A 20,349-nucleotide genomic window follows, 5' to 3' on the forward strand; every position below is an offset into this window, starting at 1 on the left:
TAGCAATAAATGTCATAAGAGTATATTGAGAATATACAACTGGTAAATAAAGGTTGAATATAAAGCTACATTGGTGTGCTGTCTCTGAAAAACTTATTTAAAGCTACAATTTCACTCCGCGGGTGGAAGGAGGCTATCAGGAGACGAGCACCCACAAAAGCCATTCAATTAGACGTGTGCTGAGGTCTCACTACGATTAAGAAAAGTTTGTAAAATCAGTTTTGAATACCTTGAGGGGTGTAGTTTCTAGAATGGGGTAATTTTTGGGTGGTTTCTATTATGTAAGCCTCACAAAGTGACTTCAGACCTGAACTGGTCCTTGAAAAGTTGGTTTTTGAAAATTTCACAAAAATTTCAAGATTTGCTTCTAAACTTCTAAGCCTTGTAACGTCCCCCAAAAATAAAATGTCATTCCCAAAATGATCCAAACATGAAGTAGACATATGGGGAATGTAAAGTAATAACTATTTTTGTAGGTATTACTATGTATTATAGAAGTAGAGAAATTGAAATTTACAAATTTTTCCAAATTTTTGGCAAATTTGGTATTTTTTTAATAAATAAAAATGAAATTTTTGGACTCCATTTTACCAGTATCATGAAAATGAGCCCGGTCCTTAAGGAGTTAAAGGGAACCGGTCACCTGTACTATGCTGCCATCACTGAGTGCAGCATAGTGTAGTGACAGATCCGCCTAAAATTGTGCTGAATTTGTAGCATGTGATTTTGCAATGAAGTTTTGTAGTGTCATCATGCAAGAGATGTACTTTGGAATTGCTTGCAAGGGCTATACATTTATCACACTCCAAAAAAATCTCTGTGCCTAGGAATGCATATTGTAGCTTGTAGGATTGTCTCTTCCTTTTATTTGCGAGTGTATTTTTCCTCTGTAAAGTAACATGAAAACTGCTTGGAAAACTCAGTGACTTATCTCTAGCTATAAATCATTTGCAGTGTCTAGTTGTAGCAGCCCTAGCCTTCATGTTATGTGATGTTCTTTCAGGCATTCCTCGGATAAAGTAGCAAAGTTAGAGAGTCAGGTGGAATCTTACAAGAAAAAGCTAGAAGATCTGGGAGATCTCCGAAGACAAGTGAAACTGCTGGAAGAAAAAAACACCATGTACATGCAGAATACAGTCGGCTTGGAAGAGGAGCTCAGGAAAGCAAATGCTGCTCGGAGTCAGCTGGAGACCTACAAGAGACAGGTACTCCTCAGTCTTTTTTAAGGCCTTGTGTTAGTGGTTTTAGCATTTCTTTCCCTTCTAATGCAGTGTGGAAACATTTCTTAACAGGTTGTGGAGCTTCAGAATAGACTGTCGGAAGAATCTAAAAAAGCTGACAAATTGGACTTTGAGTACAAGAGGTTAAAAGAAAAAATTGACAGTTTACAAAAAGAGAAGGATGTGAGTATATTTTAGCACTGATCAGGAAGCAAATTTACCAGTTTTCTGGCATATGTACATTAAAGAAGAAAGTTTTGTGACCCCAGTCCCGCAAGCTGCTCAAAGGCATCTCCCTCAGCCAGCCAGAATTCTGCACCGTGCTGATGAGGGGCAAGCACCCCGAAACAGCTGTCTGTGTATGGACGTATGGCATGGCTCACTAATCACCTTCCAAGGCCTGTTAAAGAGTTGGATGTTGACTTGCAGAGTATCACTTCTAATATATAGCACTAGCAAGATGGTTCTCCTACTCTCAAAAAGCTTGAAGGGGGTTTCCAGGCTTTTGTCAGTACTGACCCCTGAGTTGGGCTGCCAATGCCACCGTCTCAGACTGGTTGCAGTCTCTTCCACCTAGGTCCTGACTGGATGTGTTCTTGATCCCTTCTGCACTGTATACAGTATATGCAGCTGAACAGGAAGACTCGGGAACACATCTGGTTGGGAGGGACCTGAGTGGAGGACACAGGCTGAAAACACTCCAGGTGTTTCCGCAACATATTATAAAGTTTTTGGTGGTCGCTTCTGCTATTGATTTCTGCAAAGCTGTGTGGAAAGTTAATGATCATTTAAACTAATAGCTTCGTTTATTCGTATTTACCTTTTTTTTTTTTTTTTGCTAATCTCACTATAACACATACTGTATATTCAAGACCTCTCCCAAATGACTGTACACCATGTTTTCTTGTTGAACAGAGGCTGAGATCGGAAAGAGATTCTTTGAAGGAAACAATTGAAGAGCTCAGATGTGTGCAGGCTCAGGAAGGTCAGCTTACTACAGCAGGTAATGTACCAGTGGTCACGACCAGATCTGTGTTAAAGGGGTTCTCTGAGACTGGGAACCACTTTTGATATTACCAGTGAGGGTGAAGCGATTAAAAAAGACTCGCCTGTCACTGGCACTCCAGTTTCATTGCCAAGCTGCTTTCTCCTTTGCTTCTAGTCCCTGCCGGACTGGAAGTGTGACGTGCCATCTGCATGCACAGCACCACTGACAGCCAATCATTGGACTCAGCGTTGACGTGTGCAGGAATAGCACGTGACTTCTGGTCCAGTGAGGACTGAAAGCAGAGGAGAAGGGGAGCTCAGCACTGGTGACATCTCTGCACCTGGTCTTCCAATATCAAAAGCAGTTCCCGTTCTCGGAGAGCTCCTTCAAGCTTCTTCTATGCCAGTGATGGAGAACCTTTTAGAGACTGAGTGCCCAAACTGCAACACAAAACCTACTTATTTATTGCAAAATGCCAACACGGCAAGTTAACCTGAATACCAATATAGTATATCTTCCATGTAGTTTATAATTTATCTATAATAGCCTGCCTACATTCAATGTGCTGCCTGCGCTGTACATAGTGCGCCCGGCGCTGATGAATAGCATGAAAACTCTAAGGCATATTGGTACAACATGGACTTTTTCCAGGTTGCGGTTGCCCACAGAGAGGGCTCTGAGTGCCGCCTCTGGCACCCATGCCATAGGTTCGCCACCACTGTTCTATGGTATAAGTAAAGGCTCTGGTATTTTGTCACTATAATCTTACTTATTATATTTCTTTCCGTATTTCACTTTGGCAGGGCTAATATCATTTAGTAGCCAGGAGTCGGGAGACAGCTTAGCAGCAGAAATTATCACTCCTGAAATAAAGTAAGTGTGGTTTGTGCGTATGTAACTGATATTTTCCCTAATGGTAAACGGTTTATCTGCCTTGCTGACCAACAGATGATTTGCCAAAAGCAAGGTGCTTGTGACAAAAGAATTGGCTCTTGACTTGCTAGCGATTAGACGTTCCATATTATATGAACGGATCTATTAACGAGGAGCGATAATTTTTAGCATGCTGGAAGATCATGATGGACGAGAAACGAGCGATTTGTCGCATGTCTTTAAATCGCGAATACTTAATACATCACACGATTTTCATTGATTTTTCGCTTGCCTGCACGAGAATCTGTACAATATTTGCTCAGTCTAATAGGGCCTTAATTATGTTCAGCCCACCATAGCCATTAGTCCTGGAGCTGCACAATAAGTAATCTTAGTGCATCCAATATTTTAAAGGAGTTGTCCAATTTCCTATATTGAAGACCTATTCTCAGCATAGGTCATCAATATCAGATGGGGGAGTCCGACTCCCAGCACCCCCTATGATCAGCTGTTTAAAGAGAACACAGTGCTCCTGCGAACGCTGCATACCCTTCACTGTTTTCACTGAGATTGTCATCCATGGAACTGCAAATTACTATCTGCATTTATTTAAAAAAACAAGCAAAAAAAAAAACGTTATAGTGGTTTCACACACAGAGTTTTTATTTTTTTTATTTTATAGAAAAATTGCAGCATTTTTTTTTTACAGTTTTTAATGTAGTTTTCCTAGCCAATGTCAGGAGTGGATTTTAAAGAAAGGCAAAATATAAAGGAAGTACTATAAGATGCACCTGACGAAAAGACGCACTAGGTTTTAGAGGAGGGAAAAAAATATATATATATTAGATCATACCCCAAATGTTAATAAGACCCAATCAGACCTCCGATTAGACCCCCAATGTTAGGCTACTTTCACACTTGCGTTCGGAGCGGATCCGTCTGGTGTCTGCACAGACGGATCCGCTCATATAATGCAGGCTTGGTATCCGTTCAGAACGGATCCGTCTGCATTATCTTTCAGAAAAAATTCTAAGTCTGAAAGTTAGTCAGACGGATTCGTCCAGACTTTGCATTGAAAGTCAATGGGGGTCCGATCCGTTTGCAATTGCACCATATTGTGTCATCTTCAAACGGATCCGTCCCCATTGACTTGCATTGTAAGTCTGGACGGATCCGTTTGGCTCCGCACGGCCAGGCGGACACCCGAACGCTGCAAGCTGCATTCGGATGTCCGCCTGCTGAACGGAGCGAAGGCTGAACGCTGCCAGACTGATGCATTCTGAGCGGATCCGCGTCTACTCAGAATGCATTGGGGCAGTATGGATCCGTTCGGGGCCGCTTGTGAGACCCTTCAAACGGAGCTCACATGCGGAACCCTGAACGCTAGTGTGAAAGTAGCCTTAATTAGACCTCATCTCAAACCCCCAGTCAGACTTAAAATCAGACCCCAATCTTAATCAGACCTCAGATAAGGCAAAAAAAATGAATAAACTCGCCTCTCCTGCTCAGGACTTCGCCATCAATTCAAAGATCCAGCGCTCTTCCTGCTGCGATGTGCTATGACCCAGCGTTGCATAGCGTGAGGTCATCGAGGTCACCTCCGTCTTCACGCTGTGCACAGGTCACAGCACATCATGATGCCGGCAGAAGAAGACCAGGAAACGGTGAGTACAGCCAGCACCAGGAGTGCTGTATTTACAGCTCCCCGGTCGTACTGTGTACTAATAATCGCCTCAATAATGGAGGCGCTCATTAGTATTCACCCTATAAGATGCATTGCCATTTTCCCCCACTTTTTGGGGAAAAGGTGTGTCTTATAGGGCAAAAAATACAGTACTTCTTCTTGGTGGATCTACTTCTCTTTGGATCAAAAACTGCAGCGGTCTATGAAATAGCAAATGTAGGGAGTCAGTGAAGATTTTCCACTGCTTTCAATCTTTACATTGCAAAGGTTGTCAAGCTGCAGGTGAAAACCATCCAGATAAACTGACGTGCAGTAGACTGAAAACCCAAAGCCCAAGTCTGTATATGCTGCAGCCTGTGGATGATCGTATCCTCTTCACTGCTGCTGTGCATCATTGCACATTAACCGCACACTAAAAGATCAGCAAATCAATTAGTTCATGAAAAAGAGTCCTTGAGCATGGAAGGGCTATCCTCCCTGATCAGGAGGCTACCCCTGCCGTTTGATTGACAGGGTCAGACATCTCGTTTTGGCCCTGACAATCTCACACCTGCAGAAGTGCAGCGGCTTTGCTTCAGATACCGGAGCAGTGACCGCAGGCTCCACTCCCCGGAAACGTAGTGGCACATGCACAGTAGCTGCTCCGTGGCAGAATTTCTGCTGTGGATTCGTTACAGATTTTCCTGAAGATTGGCTGTAGACTTCACCCTAGGTGAAAACTGCTGTGAATATAATTGACATACTGCAGATTTAAAATGTCATCCACTTTGCTTGTACTGTAAAATGCTACAGGTTTGCTCCGTGCAAGTCTGCAATGTATTCATCCTGTGTGGCCTATGTGGTGGTCTGTTGTGGATTTTCCACATTGCATATGGTGGAGTCTTGTGCAGAGGGTGAAATCAGCTACATAAATTGGCATTTAATATGCATATCCTTTTAATTATTTTTGCGGAGAATGTCCACAGCATGTGGATGAGATTTGTGAAAATCTCCTCTACTTTGCTGCTAACTGCTGTGGATAGTCTGCAGCATCTCCGTCATGAATGGCTGTAGCTTTAAAAGTGATTTTTCATTATCCCTGTTGTCTGATTTGAAAAAACTTTTGTCATATACAAGGTTAATAGGAGTCGACAGAGGATCCTCATCTTTTGGCCAGAGTGGAGAGCAGTTTTAAAGAGTGTCTCTTACATTGGAGGACCGGTTGTGTCCTAGACTATACCAGCAGTCCATTCATTTGAATGGGCGCCGTGTAATACTTCATTACCCCAGTGGTGGTGCTGCAGGGAAGTTTAATACTAAATGATAGGTTACCCTCTGGATTGCAGTAGATCAATGGGCTCCCAGGAGGGGTGGTCAGCATATTGTCAGTGGAGAGTGGAGAACCCCTTTTAATTAAGCAAAGCCAATACATTGTCTTGCATTCCTAACTGGCTGTTTTGGTGCCGTTGAACTGTGTATGTACAGAATGCTGCTTCCTTTCGGATAAATTAGAGTATCTTATGATTTGATATATAATGAATGCCCTTGGGCTGTTGTTTGAAAAGCTGCATACGCCCTACAGCAATGAATTTCATTGCCAAGTCTCGCAGAAATGAAGAAGCAGCAACTAATTATAATGTGTTTTTTCTCCAGGGAGAAACTGATTCGCCTTCAGCATGAAAATAAGATGTTAAAAATTAATCAAGAAGGATCAGACAATGAAAAAATCACTCTGTTACAGAGCTTGCTTGATGATGCAAACACGCGGAAAAATGAGCTGGAGACGGAGAACAGGTGCCAAAAACCATATGCCGCTTTAGTATTGCCTTGAGAAAAGACATTCTTGCCAACTTGTTTTCTTTACTTTCTCTTGGTGCACATTGTTTGTTGTATTATCTACCTTGTCGGAATAAATTTTGTAATGTGCTGAGGTTGCGTTACCTCACCCACCTGCCTCTCTCATACCGACGCAACCCGGTCTCTCCCATTGCTGTCTGCTTCCTGGTCCAGCGAGGACATTCAGACCCAGGTTCATGTGATTGCTGCAGCCAAACACTGGCTATAGGAGGTCACTGCTGCAGCCAGGAATAACCCTTTAACATGCAGGTGTTATCTACATGTTAAACTGGGTGTCCAGGATTAATATTGATGACGTAACCTTTGGATAGGCCATCAAAATCAGATCGACAGGCGTCTGAATGCTGACACCTCTCCATGTCCCTCCCAATCAACTTTGAAGGAGTTGCAGTGCTCAGGCAAACTTTGCAGCTCTTCTTTATCAGGCACACTGCCATGCATCCTGTTGTGGCTTTGGATGGTACTGCACAAAGCTCTGTCTCATGCACTTGAATAGCAAGGAACTGCAATACCACACACAGCTGCTCCAAATGTGAGCATTTCCCCAGCTTCACTTGGTCGGCAGTGGTGCGGGGAGTTGGGAACCATCCTACTGATTTTAAAGGGGTTATCCCGTGAATAATGTGAAAATCAGACTTCATATAGCGGCCTCTTTCTAACAAAGCTAGAACCAGCCCTGTACCGCACATGGATCCACAGATCTCCCCATTCATTGCGCTGCTAGATTTATATAGAGCTGATAGATCAAGGGGAGTGTCTTTTCTGCTGCAGCTAAGGGGCGTGTCTCAGCTCCACCTATCACAGCTCAGGAAGTAGTTGACAGATGAAACTAAGCATGTGCGACCTTCTCAGTGAGCAGGTCAAAGAAATAAGAAAAAGAATAAACAGCAGGTGGCGCTATACTGATACATGTTATTGAATAACTCAGTGGCTATACAAAATTTTTAACTAAATGCAATTACAAAAGTATTCAGGTGCGGGAATATTTTTTGTAGGACAATCCCTTTAACACTGATGGTTTTTCTTAACCATATTAACATTTCTGGGCATAGGTTGTATGGATGTGCCCAGTGGCACCAGGCATTTTCCTTTTCTTTCTGGAGAGCAGATACTGGTGTTCAGTGTGAACCAGCTAGTAATAAATTCACAAAAATCTGTTTCTGATCATAGATCCAATTTGTTTGGGTTGATGGATGAATAAACCCAGACCATAAATTCATCTATCCTTCATGGTGTGATTTACATTTTTCTTTCTTCAAATTTTCCTAGACTTGTAAACCAGAGACTTATCGAAGTACAGTCACAAGTGGAAGAATTGCAGAAGTCCTTACAAGAACAAGGAGCAAAAGCAGAAGATGTATGCTCTGTCAGCCTCATGTTATTTTTTTATTTGTATGCTCATGCATGTCTTCGTTCAGGCCAGGGAAGCTTCTCGCACAGAGGGCACATTTTGCATACTTTTTTAGCATTACCATGAAGTTTTTAGCATGTTGTGTCCTTGTCCGCTAGTGGACTGGATTGTGGAAGTGCAGGAGAAACCTTGAAGAGAATGCTATGCTAAAACAATGCTGTTGCTACCATTTCAAAAGTGATGGAATATTTTGGCGATAGGCCTTTATTACCTGCATTGGGAATACCCCTTTAACTTTTCAGAAAGGATGTTACCAGTTTGGGCTACTTTTACACTGGCGCTTTGGCCTTCCGTTTGTGAGATCCGTTCAGGACTCTCACAAGCGGTCCAAAACTGATCAGTTTTGCCCTAATGCATTCTGAATGGAAAAGGATCCGCTCAGAATGCATCAGATTGCCTCCGATCAGTCTCCATTCCGCTCTGGAGGCGAACACTGCTTGCATTTGTTAAATCCTTACTCTTTTGTCTAGAAGTGCTGCTCTGTTTTTTTTTTGCACCATATCCCTACTGGAGTGGCTTCAGGATTTTTTGGTGGGAGTTTGAATAAGTTAAAAAAGATCAGTGACAAAATATCTAATCACAGCCACTTTTCCACCTACTTTTCAAAAACTGGAGCGAACGATGTGAAAATGCAAAAAGTGGTTTCAAAAAGTAAAAAAAAAAAAATATTTTGGGACCTTTTTGAGGACAGAATTCTGGAGTGTAGGACATGCCAATTTCTCCCCAATAACTGATGGACAAAAGTTGGCACAAATGGTTTGCAGTTAGGGTATATTCACACAGTGCGTCTATGATGCATTTTTTGTCACACTGCCAAAGAGAAACATCCAGTTTTACAGCAAATTGCTGCAGTTTTACTAACGTTTACATGTGCTAGCTGCGTAACCACAGTACATCACGGTATAACCTTGTGCGCCATGTGAATGCGCCCACAGGCCACATTCTTATGGTGTTCCATGTATCCCACCATCTTGTCTTTATAATCCCCTAAATATTCTGACCTCCATTATTATTAGTGCAATTCAGAAATATAAATCAATTAATTTAGTCCAAGTTTAGTATAGTTGTCAGCATGTAAACGGCCGTTTTCTGGTCGTCACAATGTCATGGGGTGTTCCTCATCGGCAGTGTAAGTGTAAATGGACCTTTATTGGAATAGTCTGTGTATATGTAAGGTCTTACATGCCTACCGGTCTTTTCATCAGTTTTTAAGCATATATCGCCCTCTACTGGTAATGGGGAAAGAGAACTAAACTTTTTATACTATGTCTGCTTGCTTTTCTTTACAATGCTTCTCTTGATTGGACTTTTCACAAGGCAATAGTAAGTACAACTTCTTTTCAGTGTAGTAAAATAGCTACTAACACGGACAATGTTCAGTAGGCCTGTAGCAGGGGCGTAGCTAAAGGCTCATGGGCCCTGGTGCAAGAGTTCAGCTTGGGCCCCCCTTCCTTCAAACCTTCATGCTGCATGAGGCATAAATTGAAACTGCACCCCCCCCCCCCCCTCCTCCATACCAAATTCTTAACCTAACCCCTTTTGTCCAGCCAGAGGTGTAACTTGCATACACTTTCTATAATACCAGTGTCTTCTTATGTGGCACAAGGGTCTTTGGGCCCCTCAGGCTCCTGGGCCCGGTAGCGACTGCTACCTCTGCGCACTCCCTATAGCTACGCCCCTGGCCTGTAGGTCTTGAATGTCCACTTAGGACACGGACCTGGAAAACATTGAAGACTATTGCCTCCAGTGGTCTCCCGATCTGTGCTCAGTGAGATACAGACCAGAATAGTGCATGCCTTGAGTTTCTCTGCAGAGACCCTTGTACATTGCTGGTGAAAATACAAAGATAGACACGTTTACGTTGGAGGATCATCCAGATGTGCAAAACCTGCTTTTATGTTTATATCGGTATTACCCGAAAATGTGAAACATTATGTCATATTTTTTATAAATAGCAAGTAATTATTTAATGACCTGATTTTCTTTCTTTTTTTTTTAGTCACTTCTCTTAAAGAAGAAACTCGAAGAACATTTGTAAGTATATTATCAGTCCACTGCGGTAGTCCACATTAGGCTCATTTCACATCAGTGTGTTGTGTTCTATTTCTGTTCCATTAAAGGACCGGAAAAATTGAAAAAAAACTAATTCGTTTTAATCCAGTTTTGTTTGAATGAGTTCTGTTGATCATCAGTTTGTGTCTGTTATGTCGGCTTACTGTTCTTGTACCAAATATTCCATATGTTAAACAGATCCATGTTCACAGTATGCGGGTCCGTATCAGAGCCGGATGCGGACCGATTCACTTCAATGGGGCTGCAAAAGATGCGGACAGCACTCCGTGTGCTGTCCGCATCCGTTGCTCCGTTCCGTGGCCCCGCAAAAAAAAATAGAACATGTCCTATTCTTGTCCATTTTGCGGACAAGAATAGGCATTTCTACAATGGGCCGCCCGTTCCGTTCCGCAAATTGCGGAAGGCACACGGGCAGCTTCCTTTTTTTGCGGATCCGCGGTTTGCGGACCGCAAAAGACGGAACGGTGGTGTGCATGAGGCCTAAGTCTGTGTTCACATCACATTTTTGCCCTGCGTTTAACACATGTCAGGACAGACCAGAATGAAAAAGTGTAATATATTCTGCTTTTTCATTCCATTAAAAAAGCATATACGTTAAATGGGTGTTTAGGGGAAGCCGCTGTATGGCGTCTGTCAGAGGCATCTATTTAATGCATATGTCGTGTGTATACTTTAGACATGGGACAAAATTATGATCTGAACCCTGACATGTAGACCAGTGTACATCAGAAATAACTAGTGACTGTAGTAGCTTGGGGGGCTCATTCACGCCACCGTAAACTGAAGGGGCTCCGTGGGCCGTGTTGCGGACCGCAGTACAGGCATGGTCGTGTGAATGAGCCCTTACTGATTGATACACCAATGGGGGAGATTTCTAACCTGCCCATAGGCAACCATATTATTTTATACTCTGCTTGTGAAATATTAAAGCCGTGTTTTTTGTTGCTATTGGTCACAGATTTCTTCCTTTTTGGCAGTCACAAATTTATCCAGGGTTGCCAAGCAAAAATTTTCTTTTCTCTGGACAATTTATCCAAAAATCAACCAAGATTTTTACAGACAACCATAATGAATGATAAAGATTAAGTAGTAGAGGCATATAGTTCAATACACTGATCAAAACTCATTACCAGCATTTACTGTGAGACTGGGCACAGGCGAGCTCCTGCACGCACATGAAGGGAGGTGGTAGGGCGCCTGGAGGGGATCCGACAGTGAGGGACCCTGACCGGACTCCTGGAGGACTCAGAAGTCTATGTGAAAGGAGAGAGAGAGAGAGAGAGAGAGAGAGTTTAATTTCAACAGGTCCAGTTCTGGCATTTTCGGTGATCATTGTGATATGGTGTGTCATGGCGATCATATGATCAGAGACCATTCGTCACAGTCCCTCAGCTTCCTCTGGTAGCAGATTGCATGGAGCTTTAGCTCTTTTTATTTGCGCTAGCTTGTGCTAAAGCCCCGGTGTAAAAAGACTGCATCTTAGCCCACGGCCCCTTCATGAACGCTGTAAAAAGGTATATTGGTGTTGGCTAGCGGATTGAAAATGACAACATGTAAATGGGTCTTAAAACAATTTTGCTAGTTTTCATAATTTTTATGGTGCTTTTGCAAACTCTGAATTTTCCCGTTTGTTTTGTCTGAATGAATGCAGAGAGAAGCTTCATGAGGCTAACAATGAATTACAGAAAAAACGTGCAATCATTGAAGATTTGGAGCCACGGTACAATAATAGCTGTAAGTTTATTTCCCTCATTAGTGGAGCATTAGAAGTGCAGTAAGCCTTCTTTGAGATGACCATCCAATATGCAGAGTAGACCAAAAAGGCCGTCTAATAGAAAGATTTTACTGTATTTGAAAACATTCAGGAATTTCATTAATAATAAAATAAAGCGCATTCACATGTACAGATGAGCAGTAGATTGCCGGAAAGAAGCGCTCCTTCCTGACAGTCAGCCGTTTGGTAAAGGGGTTTTCCCTTCTCAGACAATGGGGGCATATCGCTAGGATATGCCCCCATTGTCTGATAGGTGTGGGTCACACCTCTGGGACCCACACCTACAATGAGAACAGAGCGGGGAAATGAACGGCGGGTGCACTGCGCATGCGCAGCCACCCTCCATTCCTTTCTATGGGGCTGCCGAAAATACCGAGCGCTAGCTCTGTTATTGCCGTCTGCCCCATAGAAATGAATGGGAGCATGGGCCGCACATGCAAGGTGCACTCCCATTCACTTCTATGGGAGCAGCGCTTGGTGGTGGACGGACCCCAGGAAATCCAGGGTCCTCCAGCCACAGCGCTCCCCGCTTCGTTCTCGTTGTAGGGACCTCCGGGACCCGCACCTATCAGACAATGGGGGCATATCCTAGCGATATGCCCCCATTGTCTGAAATGGGAATACCCCTTTAAGTAGAGGTGAAGCTCTACATTTACATGCAGCAATCTCCTCCATAGTATGAAGATGAGCGGTCGCTATTGAAATTGCTTCTCCTGCATTGTTTTTGGGCAGCAGATCTCTCTATAGACAACACAATAATTGGTGTGCCGGCAGGAACTACAGTTTCACTCGATGAACGAGCATTTTGTGATCTGCTGCACCTTTACACGGGCATATTGCCAGGAACGAGCGTTCACAGAAATGTTCCCGATAGTCTGCCCAATTTATTACAAAGTGTAAATCCACCTTTAGAGAGCTCCTGCGATGGGGCGCCTGTCCTTGTATGTCTAAAGCCATGGTCATAACGGTAGAAATCAGTAGGTAGATGGGGTAAATCACTTTAAAATGTGTAACTCTTTGAATTGTGTTCAATTGAAGGTCATTCTCTTGTCTAATAAATACTGACCCAAAAATCTATTGTTCAGTCACGTGAGAGAAAGTTGTCCTTTCAGGCCCCTTAGGAGGCATATATAATAGTGTCACCGACTAATGGAGGCAGGCATGACTACATGGTACTTCACAGTGTTAGATTGTAGTCTAACCATGGAGACGCAGAGGTCTGCAAAGGAGCTATAGGCACAGAATGGTAGTTTGTCCTCTGTTTATTAATCCTGGTAAAATGACTGTTTAAATGTGCTTACGTTACAGCAATGAAAATTGAAGAATTGCAAGAAGCATTACGGAAGAAAGAAGATGAAATGAAACAAATGGAAGAACGCTACAAAAAATATCTAGAAAAAGCAAAAAGCGTAAGAATTTATTCTAAATGATTGAATTCAATATTTTCTATTCTGTAAGTGAAATATTCTATGTAGTGTTTTATTAAATGGTGGGTAGGGTGGAAATTGGCTGCTTTAGGAAATAACTGTCTGAAGTACGGGCTCCTGCACTTGGTCTGCATTGAAGTAGCCCACAGCAAGCTGATCTTTTCTAAACCACCTGAGTCTGCACCCAGAAGACCTGGGGATCCTCTGGGAGTGAGTTGAGTATTTAGTGTTCTCCTTGCTAAACTCTCTGAGGGCTCAGGAACTATATCTGCAACGTAAAAGAACATACCTGTAGCGGTGGGACCGCTAGTTCTCCCTGCATATTCATTATCAGATTGTTAGCAGCAGAGTCTGGTTAATGCAGTGATTGCAGTTGTGGAGTGCAGGAGTGACGGTGTGCTTCTGTTCATTTCCCATCGTCACTCCTAAAAAGAGAGGAAAATCTGTGGGGCCTAGAAAGCTCACTGCTAGGGATGAGCCAACTTGTGTTTTCACTTCGGCGTACAAGGTTCGGGTTATCACAGACTATAACTTATGGTCCCTGGTAACGGAATTCTTAGAGAACCCAAACCTTGTACGCCGAACTTGAAAACACAAGTTCGCTCAACACTTTTTAACACTATATATGCCTATTTTATTGGCGCCAGTCCTTCAACAATGACCCTGGACAAGACTATGAGTTCCCCAACACTGCTTCTCTACCTGCATTTATATCTCACCCTGACCACATGGATGGTGGGAAACGATTCCAGAAATCGAACCCTTCAGCATCCCCCTCAAGTTTCTAAAAGGAGTGGCAGCACATTCTCGGACATGGATATGTCTGAATTGTGGAGTCCAAATGACCTTCCACCCTCTTTTATTAAACATCATCATTAAACATAATAAAATATACTATATTCCCATCACATACAATAGCAATATGTCCCCATTGTCTGATAGGTGCGGGTCCCACCTCTAGGACCTGCACCTACGACGAGAACGGAGCGGGGGAGAGCTGTGGCTGGAGGACCCCGGATTTCGGTGGTCCATCCACCACCAAGCGCTGCTCCCATAGAAGCGAATGGGAGCGCACCTCGGTTCATTTTCCCGCTCTGTTCTCATTGTAGGTGTGGGTCCCAGAGGTGGGACCTACACCTATTAGATGGGGTCATATCCTAGCGATATACCGCCATTGTCTGAGATGGCAAAACCCCTTTAAGACTCTATTACATACAGTGATCATGCAGGCGATTGCGGTGATTACACAGCACGATCTGCCACTAGCAAACAATGGTTTTTAAACCTGTTCGAAGATTCCAATTGCTCAATGAATGAGCAATTGTGTTGTTTAAGTGTTCACTTTATTTTTTTGAGCAGTGTATTACAAAAGTTAGTAGCATAACTGAATGTTTGTTTGTTTTCCAAGTTGGAACAACAGCTATGCTTGTGATGATGCAGGTGCCTTTTTTGTGTGTCCAGGGCCCCTAATCCCAAATGTAATATGTTTCTTTATTTCTTTATTTTTTTTAGGTTATTCGCACCTTGGATCCAAAACAGAATCAGGGAACGGGGCCAGAGATCCAAGCTTTAAAAAATCAACTTCAAGAAAAGGATAAAATGTTCCATTCTTTAGAGGTGAGTGTTAAAGGAACTTTGCCTTTATTTTCTTTTTTTACACCAAAACAGCAGAAATAAATATTGTAGATCACATCTGACCCTAGTTTCCAGATTTTTGAACAGAAGGGGATTTATTACTATTTTTTTTTTTTTTTTTTTAGTTTACCTAAAAGGATAATTTTTTAGGGTGGCACTGTGTTTCCCAATGCATTAGTTGAGAAATTAACAAAAAAACAAGGTTCTCATATATATATATATATATTTTTTGCAGGGCTGCAATGTTTACAGCTAGTGAACTAGATTGAATTTTAATAATGCTCTATTGGCACATTGCCACTATTACCATCAATTTTATAGTAACATTAGATTCATGCATGTATGTAACTTGTAGTGGTGATCCGTCCTGCAGCACCACTAGTACTGTTGGTTTTGATGTTGGAACACTTCTGGCTAAGGGCTCATACACACGACCGTTGTTTGGGTCTGCGTCTGAGCGGCATTTTTTGTGGCTCGGATCCATTCACTTCAATGGGGTTGCAAAAGATGTGGACAGAACTCTGTGTGCTGCCAGACTCCGTTGCTCCGTCCTGGGGCCCCGAAAAAATAGAACATGTCCTATTCTCTATTGCGCACAAGAATAGGCATTTTTATCATGGACCAACCTGTTCCGTTCCGCAAATTGCGGAATGCACAGGTGGACGGCATCCAGATGTCTGTCCTGGCCCAACCATGGGTTTAATGGTTGGACTCTCTGCCTCATAGATCGCTATGATGTTGTGAGATTGGGTCATTAAACCCACTGTCTGTCTGGGACACCTGATATGTGAATCGGGTCTATGCATGCTATTACACTTCCATTAGCAATCACTGGTACCTCAATTTACAGCTAATTCCCTAACTGCACCTTCACTTGGAACAATGGCAAGTCCAAGCACAGCGACAATTAGCGATAAAGTGCAAGCATTACCCACAGTCCCTAACGGAAGTGTAGTAGCACCCTAAGCTGCTAGACTGTACTGCTACTACAACAATCTTTTTGGCCACGCTGGTGTAGTCTATTGTATCATGCAGTGGCATAAAAGGAGCTGCCTATTAAAAAATGCCTATCTATATATGTCTTGAAATACATGCTATGAGAATTGCCGAAGAAAAGGTAACCGAAATGTCTAGACTGGTACATGTAAAATGTAACGTCAACGCATTTCAGGGGCGAAAAGCCACCTCGGGCACATTCACATCATCAGGCACATATAATCCGTACTACTGATATTTAATTTCAAATTGTGTCTCAAAGGGCTGTAAAGGGGTATTCTCATCAAGCATATATAGGGTTGCACTGGGTATCGAATTATCGATACCCAATCAATACTTTTGTACCGGTATCGATTCGATACCGAGATTTGACATTTACCAATACTAGGCTGTGCTACTGTGCAGCCTAGTATCAGAGAACATGGCGCTCGCTGCTCTGAACAGCACAGGGGAGAAGGAAGCAGTCGCTCCCTCCCCCCCTGTGCCGTTGCTGCCGCTAGTGAGGAGGGGAGGGGCTGTGGCCACTGCGCGACCAATGAAGATAACTAAACCTTTAATACAAATACTGGCGGCGAGTGCTGGCTGCGGAATCACATAGCCGGCATCCGACCTCTGTGACAGGGAGCTGCAATCCGCAGCAGTTAACCCCTCAGGTGCTGCAACCCCCCCCCAAACCCCAGTATTAAAAACATTGGTGGCGCTGTGTGCCTACCCGCCAACCCCCCCAGTATTAAAAACATTGGTGGCGGTGGCCACAGGGTCCCCTCCTCATTGGTGGTGTAGTGGTAGCTCACGATCAGAGCCCCAGCAGTGTAATCACGGGGCTCCGATCGGTTACCATGGCAGCCAGGACGCTACTGAAGCCCCGGCTGCCATGGTAAGCTCCCTGCTGCTGTGTGTATACTATGCACAGGGCAGCAGGGAGAGTATACAGTCGTATTCATCCTAATAGATCTATATTAGGGTGAATAAGACAAGAGATTAATAGACCCCAGGTTCTAGCCCCTAAAGTAAATAAAAAGTTAAATAAAAAATTTAGTTTAAATCACCCCCTTTCCCAATTTTACATATAAAATATATAAACAATAAATAAACATATTACATATGGCCACGTCCGAAAAAGTCCAAACTATTAAAATATTTAAAAATATCTCCTATGTGGTAAACGCCGTAACATAAAAAAAAAAAAAATAATTGTCACTTTGTCCCCCCAAAAAATAGGATCGGACTGTTCGATTATGGGCCGTACATTACATAAAAGGCGGAATGCACGCTGCTTTTTTTGGGTGTTTTATTTTTTTTGCATGGTATCAAGTATCGCAATACTTTTTTCTAGTCTCGAAACAGAATCAAAATTTTCATATCGTGACAAACCCTAAGCACATATGGCATAGCTACAAGATAGACCCTGACTATCGGGGCATTTATGGCATAACGTAGGTGACCTCCACCTACTGACTGAACAGGGATCCCATGACCCCCATCTGTGAGCTCTTTCAATTGTGAACTATGTATGGGAGTCAGGCCTCGTTCAGTGTTTGGTCAGCGATTTCTATCAGTGACTTGTGAGCCAAAACCACAGAACAGGTGCAGATCTTTCCATTAGTGTCCATTCACACGTCCGTAGTGTATTGTGGGTCCGCAACACACCCATCCGGCACCCCCATAGAACTGCCTATTCTTGTTTGCAATTGCGGACAAGAATAGGACATGTTCTATTTTTTTCCGGAGCCGCGGACTGGAATTCGGGGCCGCGCTCCGGAAATGCGGATGCGGACAGCACACCATCCATTCCTGCCCCATAGAGAATGAATGGGTCCGCACCCGTTCCGGATAATTGCGGAATGGGTGCGGACACATTCTACGGACGTGTGAATGGACCCTTATACCTTATCTTTGTGGAGGATTCACTTCTGGTTTTGGCTCACAAATCACTGATTGAAATCACTGACCAAACACTGAAGTGTGAACGAGGCCTTAGGCTAGTTTCACACTAGTCCCCCAAGGAAGAGCGTAACGGATCTCTCGACATTCCAGCATTGCCAGAAGCTTGAATGCTGCATGCTGCAGTTTTCTTGCTATATTTGGCCAGTTGCGCTGGATTTCTGTCTGTCCTCATTATAGTTAATGGGGCCGGACAGAGATGTTCAAGTTTCTGGGATGTGGAGTGATCCAAAAGGCTGTTCCCTGCCAAAACTGCTTGCCAGATCCCTAGCACTAATGTTAAAGTAGCCTTAAAGGGAACCTGTCACCTCCCAAAACCATCCCAATCCGCCAGCAGTACCTGCGTGTAGCCAGCAGTGTGTTTCTGATGATGCCTTTCTTCCTGAAGGAAGATGCAGCAAAAGTACCGAAAACGTTGTTTTATCCCGTGCCAGCGCACTTCTCCACGGAGGATTGAAGTCAAGGGGGCAGCGGCCTCCTTGCCTCAAATCACGGTAACCGCGCCCCCTTCCCTGCCCCTTCGCTGTGACTTACAGCCGGCAGTTTGACTTTTGCCGAACTCTCTGCATAAGCGCTGTCAGTCACAGTGAAGGGGCAGGGAAGGGGGCGCGGTTACCGTGATTTGAGGAAAGGAGGCCGCTGCCCCCTTGACTTCAATCATGCGTGGAGAAGCGCGCTGGCACGGGATAAAACAATGTTTTCAGTACTTTTGCTGTATCTGCCTTCAGGAAGAAAGGCATCATCAGAAACACACTGCTGGCTACACGCAGGTACTGCTGGCGACTTGGGATGGTTTTTGGAGGGGACAGGTTCCCTTTAAGCTGAGTGCTTACTTTAACGTAAGACTTCAGTCGTAGATCCCTGCCAACCCTTAGTATGGCATATCCTGAGCACGTGCCATAAGTACTTGAGATGGAAATATCCCTGTAAGTATAATCAGTGAAGCTAATATAACTATTGTATAATATGAAATTTCTTTTGATTTTAATAATATACTGTGTTGCATTTTGCTACATGCAGCTTATATAGCTTACTAGTAAAGTTAAAACGCCTTTTATTTTTTTCAAATGTATTTGATTCTTTTTTTTATAGAAAGAGTATGAAAAAACAAAGACACAGAGAGATCAAGAAGAAAAGCTGATTGTTAGTGCATGGTATAATATGGTAAGAATTTGAAATGATTAATACAGTATATAAAAATTTTGTAGATTTGTCAGAGACTGGCTATTCTCATTTTCTCGCCCATTTCCTTGGGGGACACAGAAGACCTTGGGTATAGCTCAGCTCCCTAGGAGGCGTGACACTAAGTGAAAACTGTTAAGCCCCTCCTCCAGCAGCTATACCCTCAGCCTGGAGAGAGAGACTGCCAGTTTTTGCTTAGTGTCCAAGGAGGCAAGACACTCCCTGCTCATGCAGGGTTCGCTCTTTCTCCTTTATTTTGTTTTTATTTTATTTATTTTTTTCTGCTTTGTTCGCAGGGATAACAGAGACGCCTGGACCTCTCTGTTCTCCCGGGGTCGAGCTGCGCCAGTGCCGGCAATCCGCACTGCTGCCTCCCCCACAGAAGACCAGGAGGACCAGGGCAGCCCAGCTCCCCTGCATCCTGCCAGCGTAAGGGTCGCCCGCACGACAAGCCCCTCTCCAGCTTCCCGCCACTGCGGTGCCAGTTGCTGAAGGGGCGACCCTGCTGTGTTTCTAGGATTCCCCCGTTCATCAGAGGGCCTCTGGAGTCCGGCCCTTCTTATTCAGCGTCGGCCGCGAAACTTCAGGCCGGCGCCATTAGTTTCAGTTTAACTCAGTGCGATCGTCGGGGGGCGGGGCTTTGCTTCCCGCGCTCCTCAAATCCCTCCCAGCACAGTATGCACCGCAGAGCCTGACGCCACCGCTGCTGTCTCTTGCCCTCACTCCTGACGCATCTGGACCTGCAGGATCCTCTGGCCGTCCCTCCTGCTGCTGCTGTCGTTGCTGCTCCTGCTGATACTGCTCACTCCTGTGATCTCTGGGTCTGGTAGGACTGTTAACCCCTTCCTAGTCCCAGCGGCCCTAGCCTGCCTTTAGGCCCCTCTCTTACCTGCCCAACTTCACCAACATGTCCGATCCCACTGGGGCCTCTAAACCCTGGTACCATGCCTGTACCTCCTGTAAGGAACCTTTTCCACGGGGACAGTCTGATCTGCACTGCAAGCCAGGCCCCATTACAGGATCTGCCGCCCGCCGTGCCGCCTCCTGTTTCCTCTGGTCCACCCGACTGGGCTAGGTGTCTATCCCAGGCCATGGAAAATCTCACCCATGTTGAAGGCCGCCTGGTAGACAATCAGCCGTCTCTGCAACCCGCCACACCCCCTGCCGTGCCCTCCGGGTCCGCTGCTTCTGCCGCCCCGTCTGGGTCTCCTGGTCCCAGTGTAGCTTCCAGGGCCAGGCACTCCCAGAAGCGTTCCAGGGTAGATTGTGCGTCTTCAGATGCGTCCCTATCTCCTCCGCGCGTGTG

At 44.3% G+C, this 20,349-nt stretch overlaps 1 protein-coding gene across 4 annotated transcripts in view; it reads left to right on the plus strand.

Moving 5' to 3' along the window:
- Positions 1 to 20,349, plus strand: part of HOOK3 (hook microtubule tethering protein 3) — a 117,607-nt gene that overhangs the window by 71,507 nt on the left and 25,751 nt on the right. For all 4 annotated transcript variants that reach the window (XM_040417396.1, XM_040417397.1, XM_040417398.1 and 1 more), the window contains 11 exons: positions 1,004 to 1,205; positions 1,293 to 1,403; positions 2,136 to 2,223; positions 3,012 to 3,081; positions 6,398 to 6,538; positions 7,871 to 7,958; positions 10,012 to 10,046; positions 11,737 to 11,819; positions 13,168 to 13,268; positions 14,799 to 14,903; positions 18,954 to 19,025. In XM_040417396.1, the coding sequence (XP_040273330.1) occupies positions 1,004 to 1,205; positions 1,293 to 1,403; positions 2,136 to 2,223; positions 3,012 to 3,081; positions 6,398 to 6,538; positions 7,871 to 7,958; positions 10,012 to 10,046; positions 11,737 to 11,819; positions 13,168 to 13,268; positions 14,799 to 14,903; positions 18,954 to 19,025 (1,096 nt within the window). The remainder of the gene's footprint in view (positions 1 to 1,003; positions 1,206 to 1,292; positions 1,404 to 2,135; positions 2,224 to 3,011; positions 3,082 to 6,397; positions 6,539 to 7,870; positions 7,959 to 10,011; positions 10,047 to 11,736; positions 11,820 to 13,167; positions 13,269 to 14,798; positions 14,904 to 18,953; positions 19,026 to 20,349) is intronic.

This window comes from Bufo bufo, chromosome 2, assembly GCF_905171765.1.
Source record: "Bufo bufo chromosome 2, aBufBuf1.1, whole genome shotgun sequence".
In the NCBI taxonomy this organism is placed as follows: Eukaryota; Metazoa; Chordata; class Amphibia; order Anura; family Bufonidae; genus Bufo; species Bufo bufo.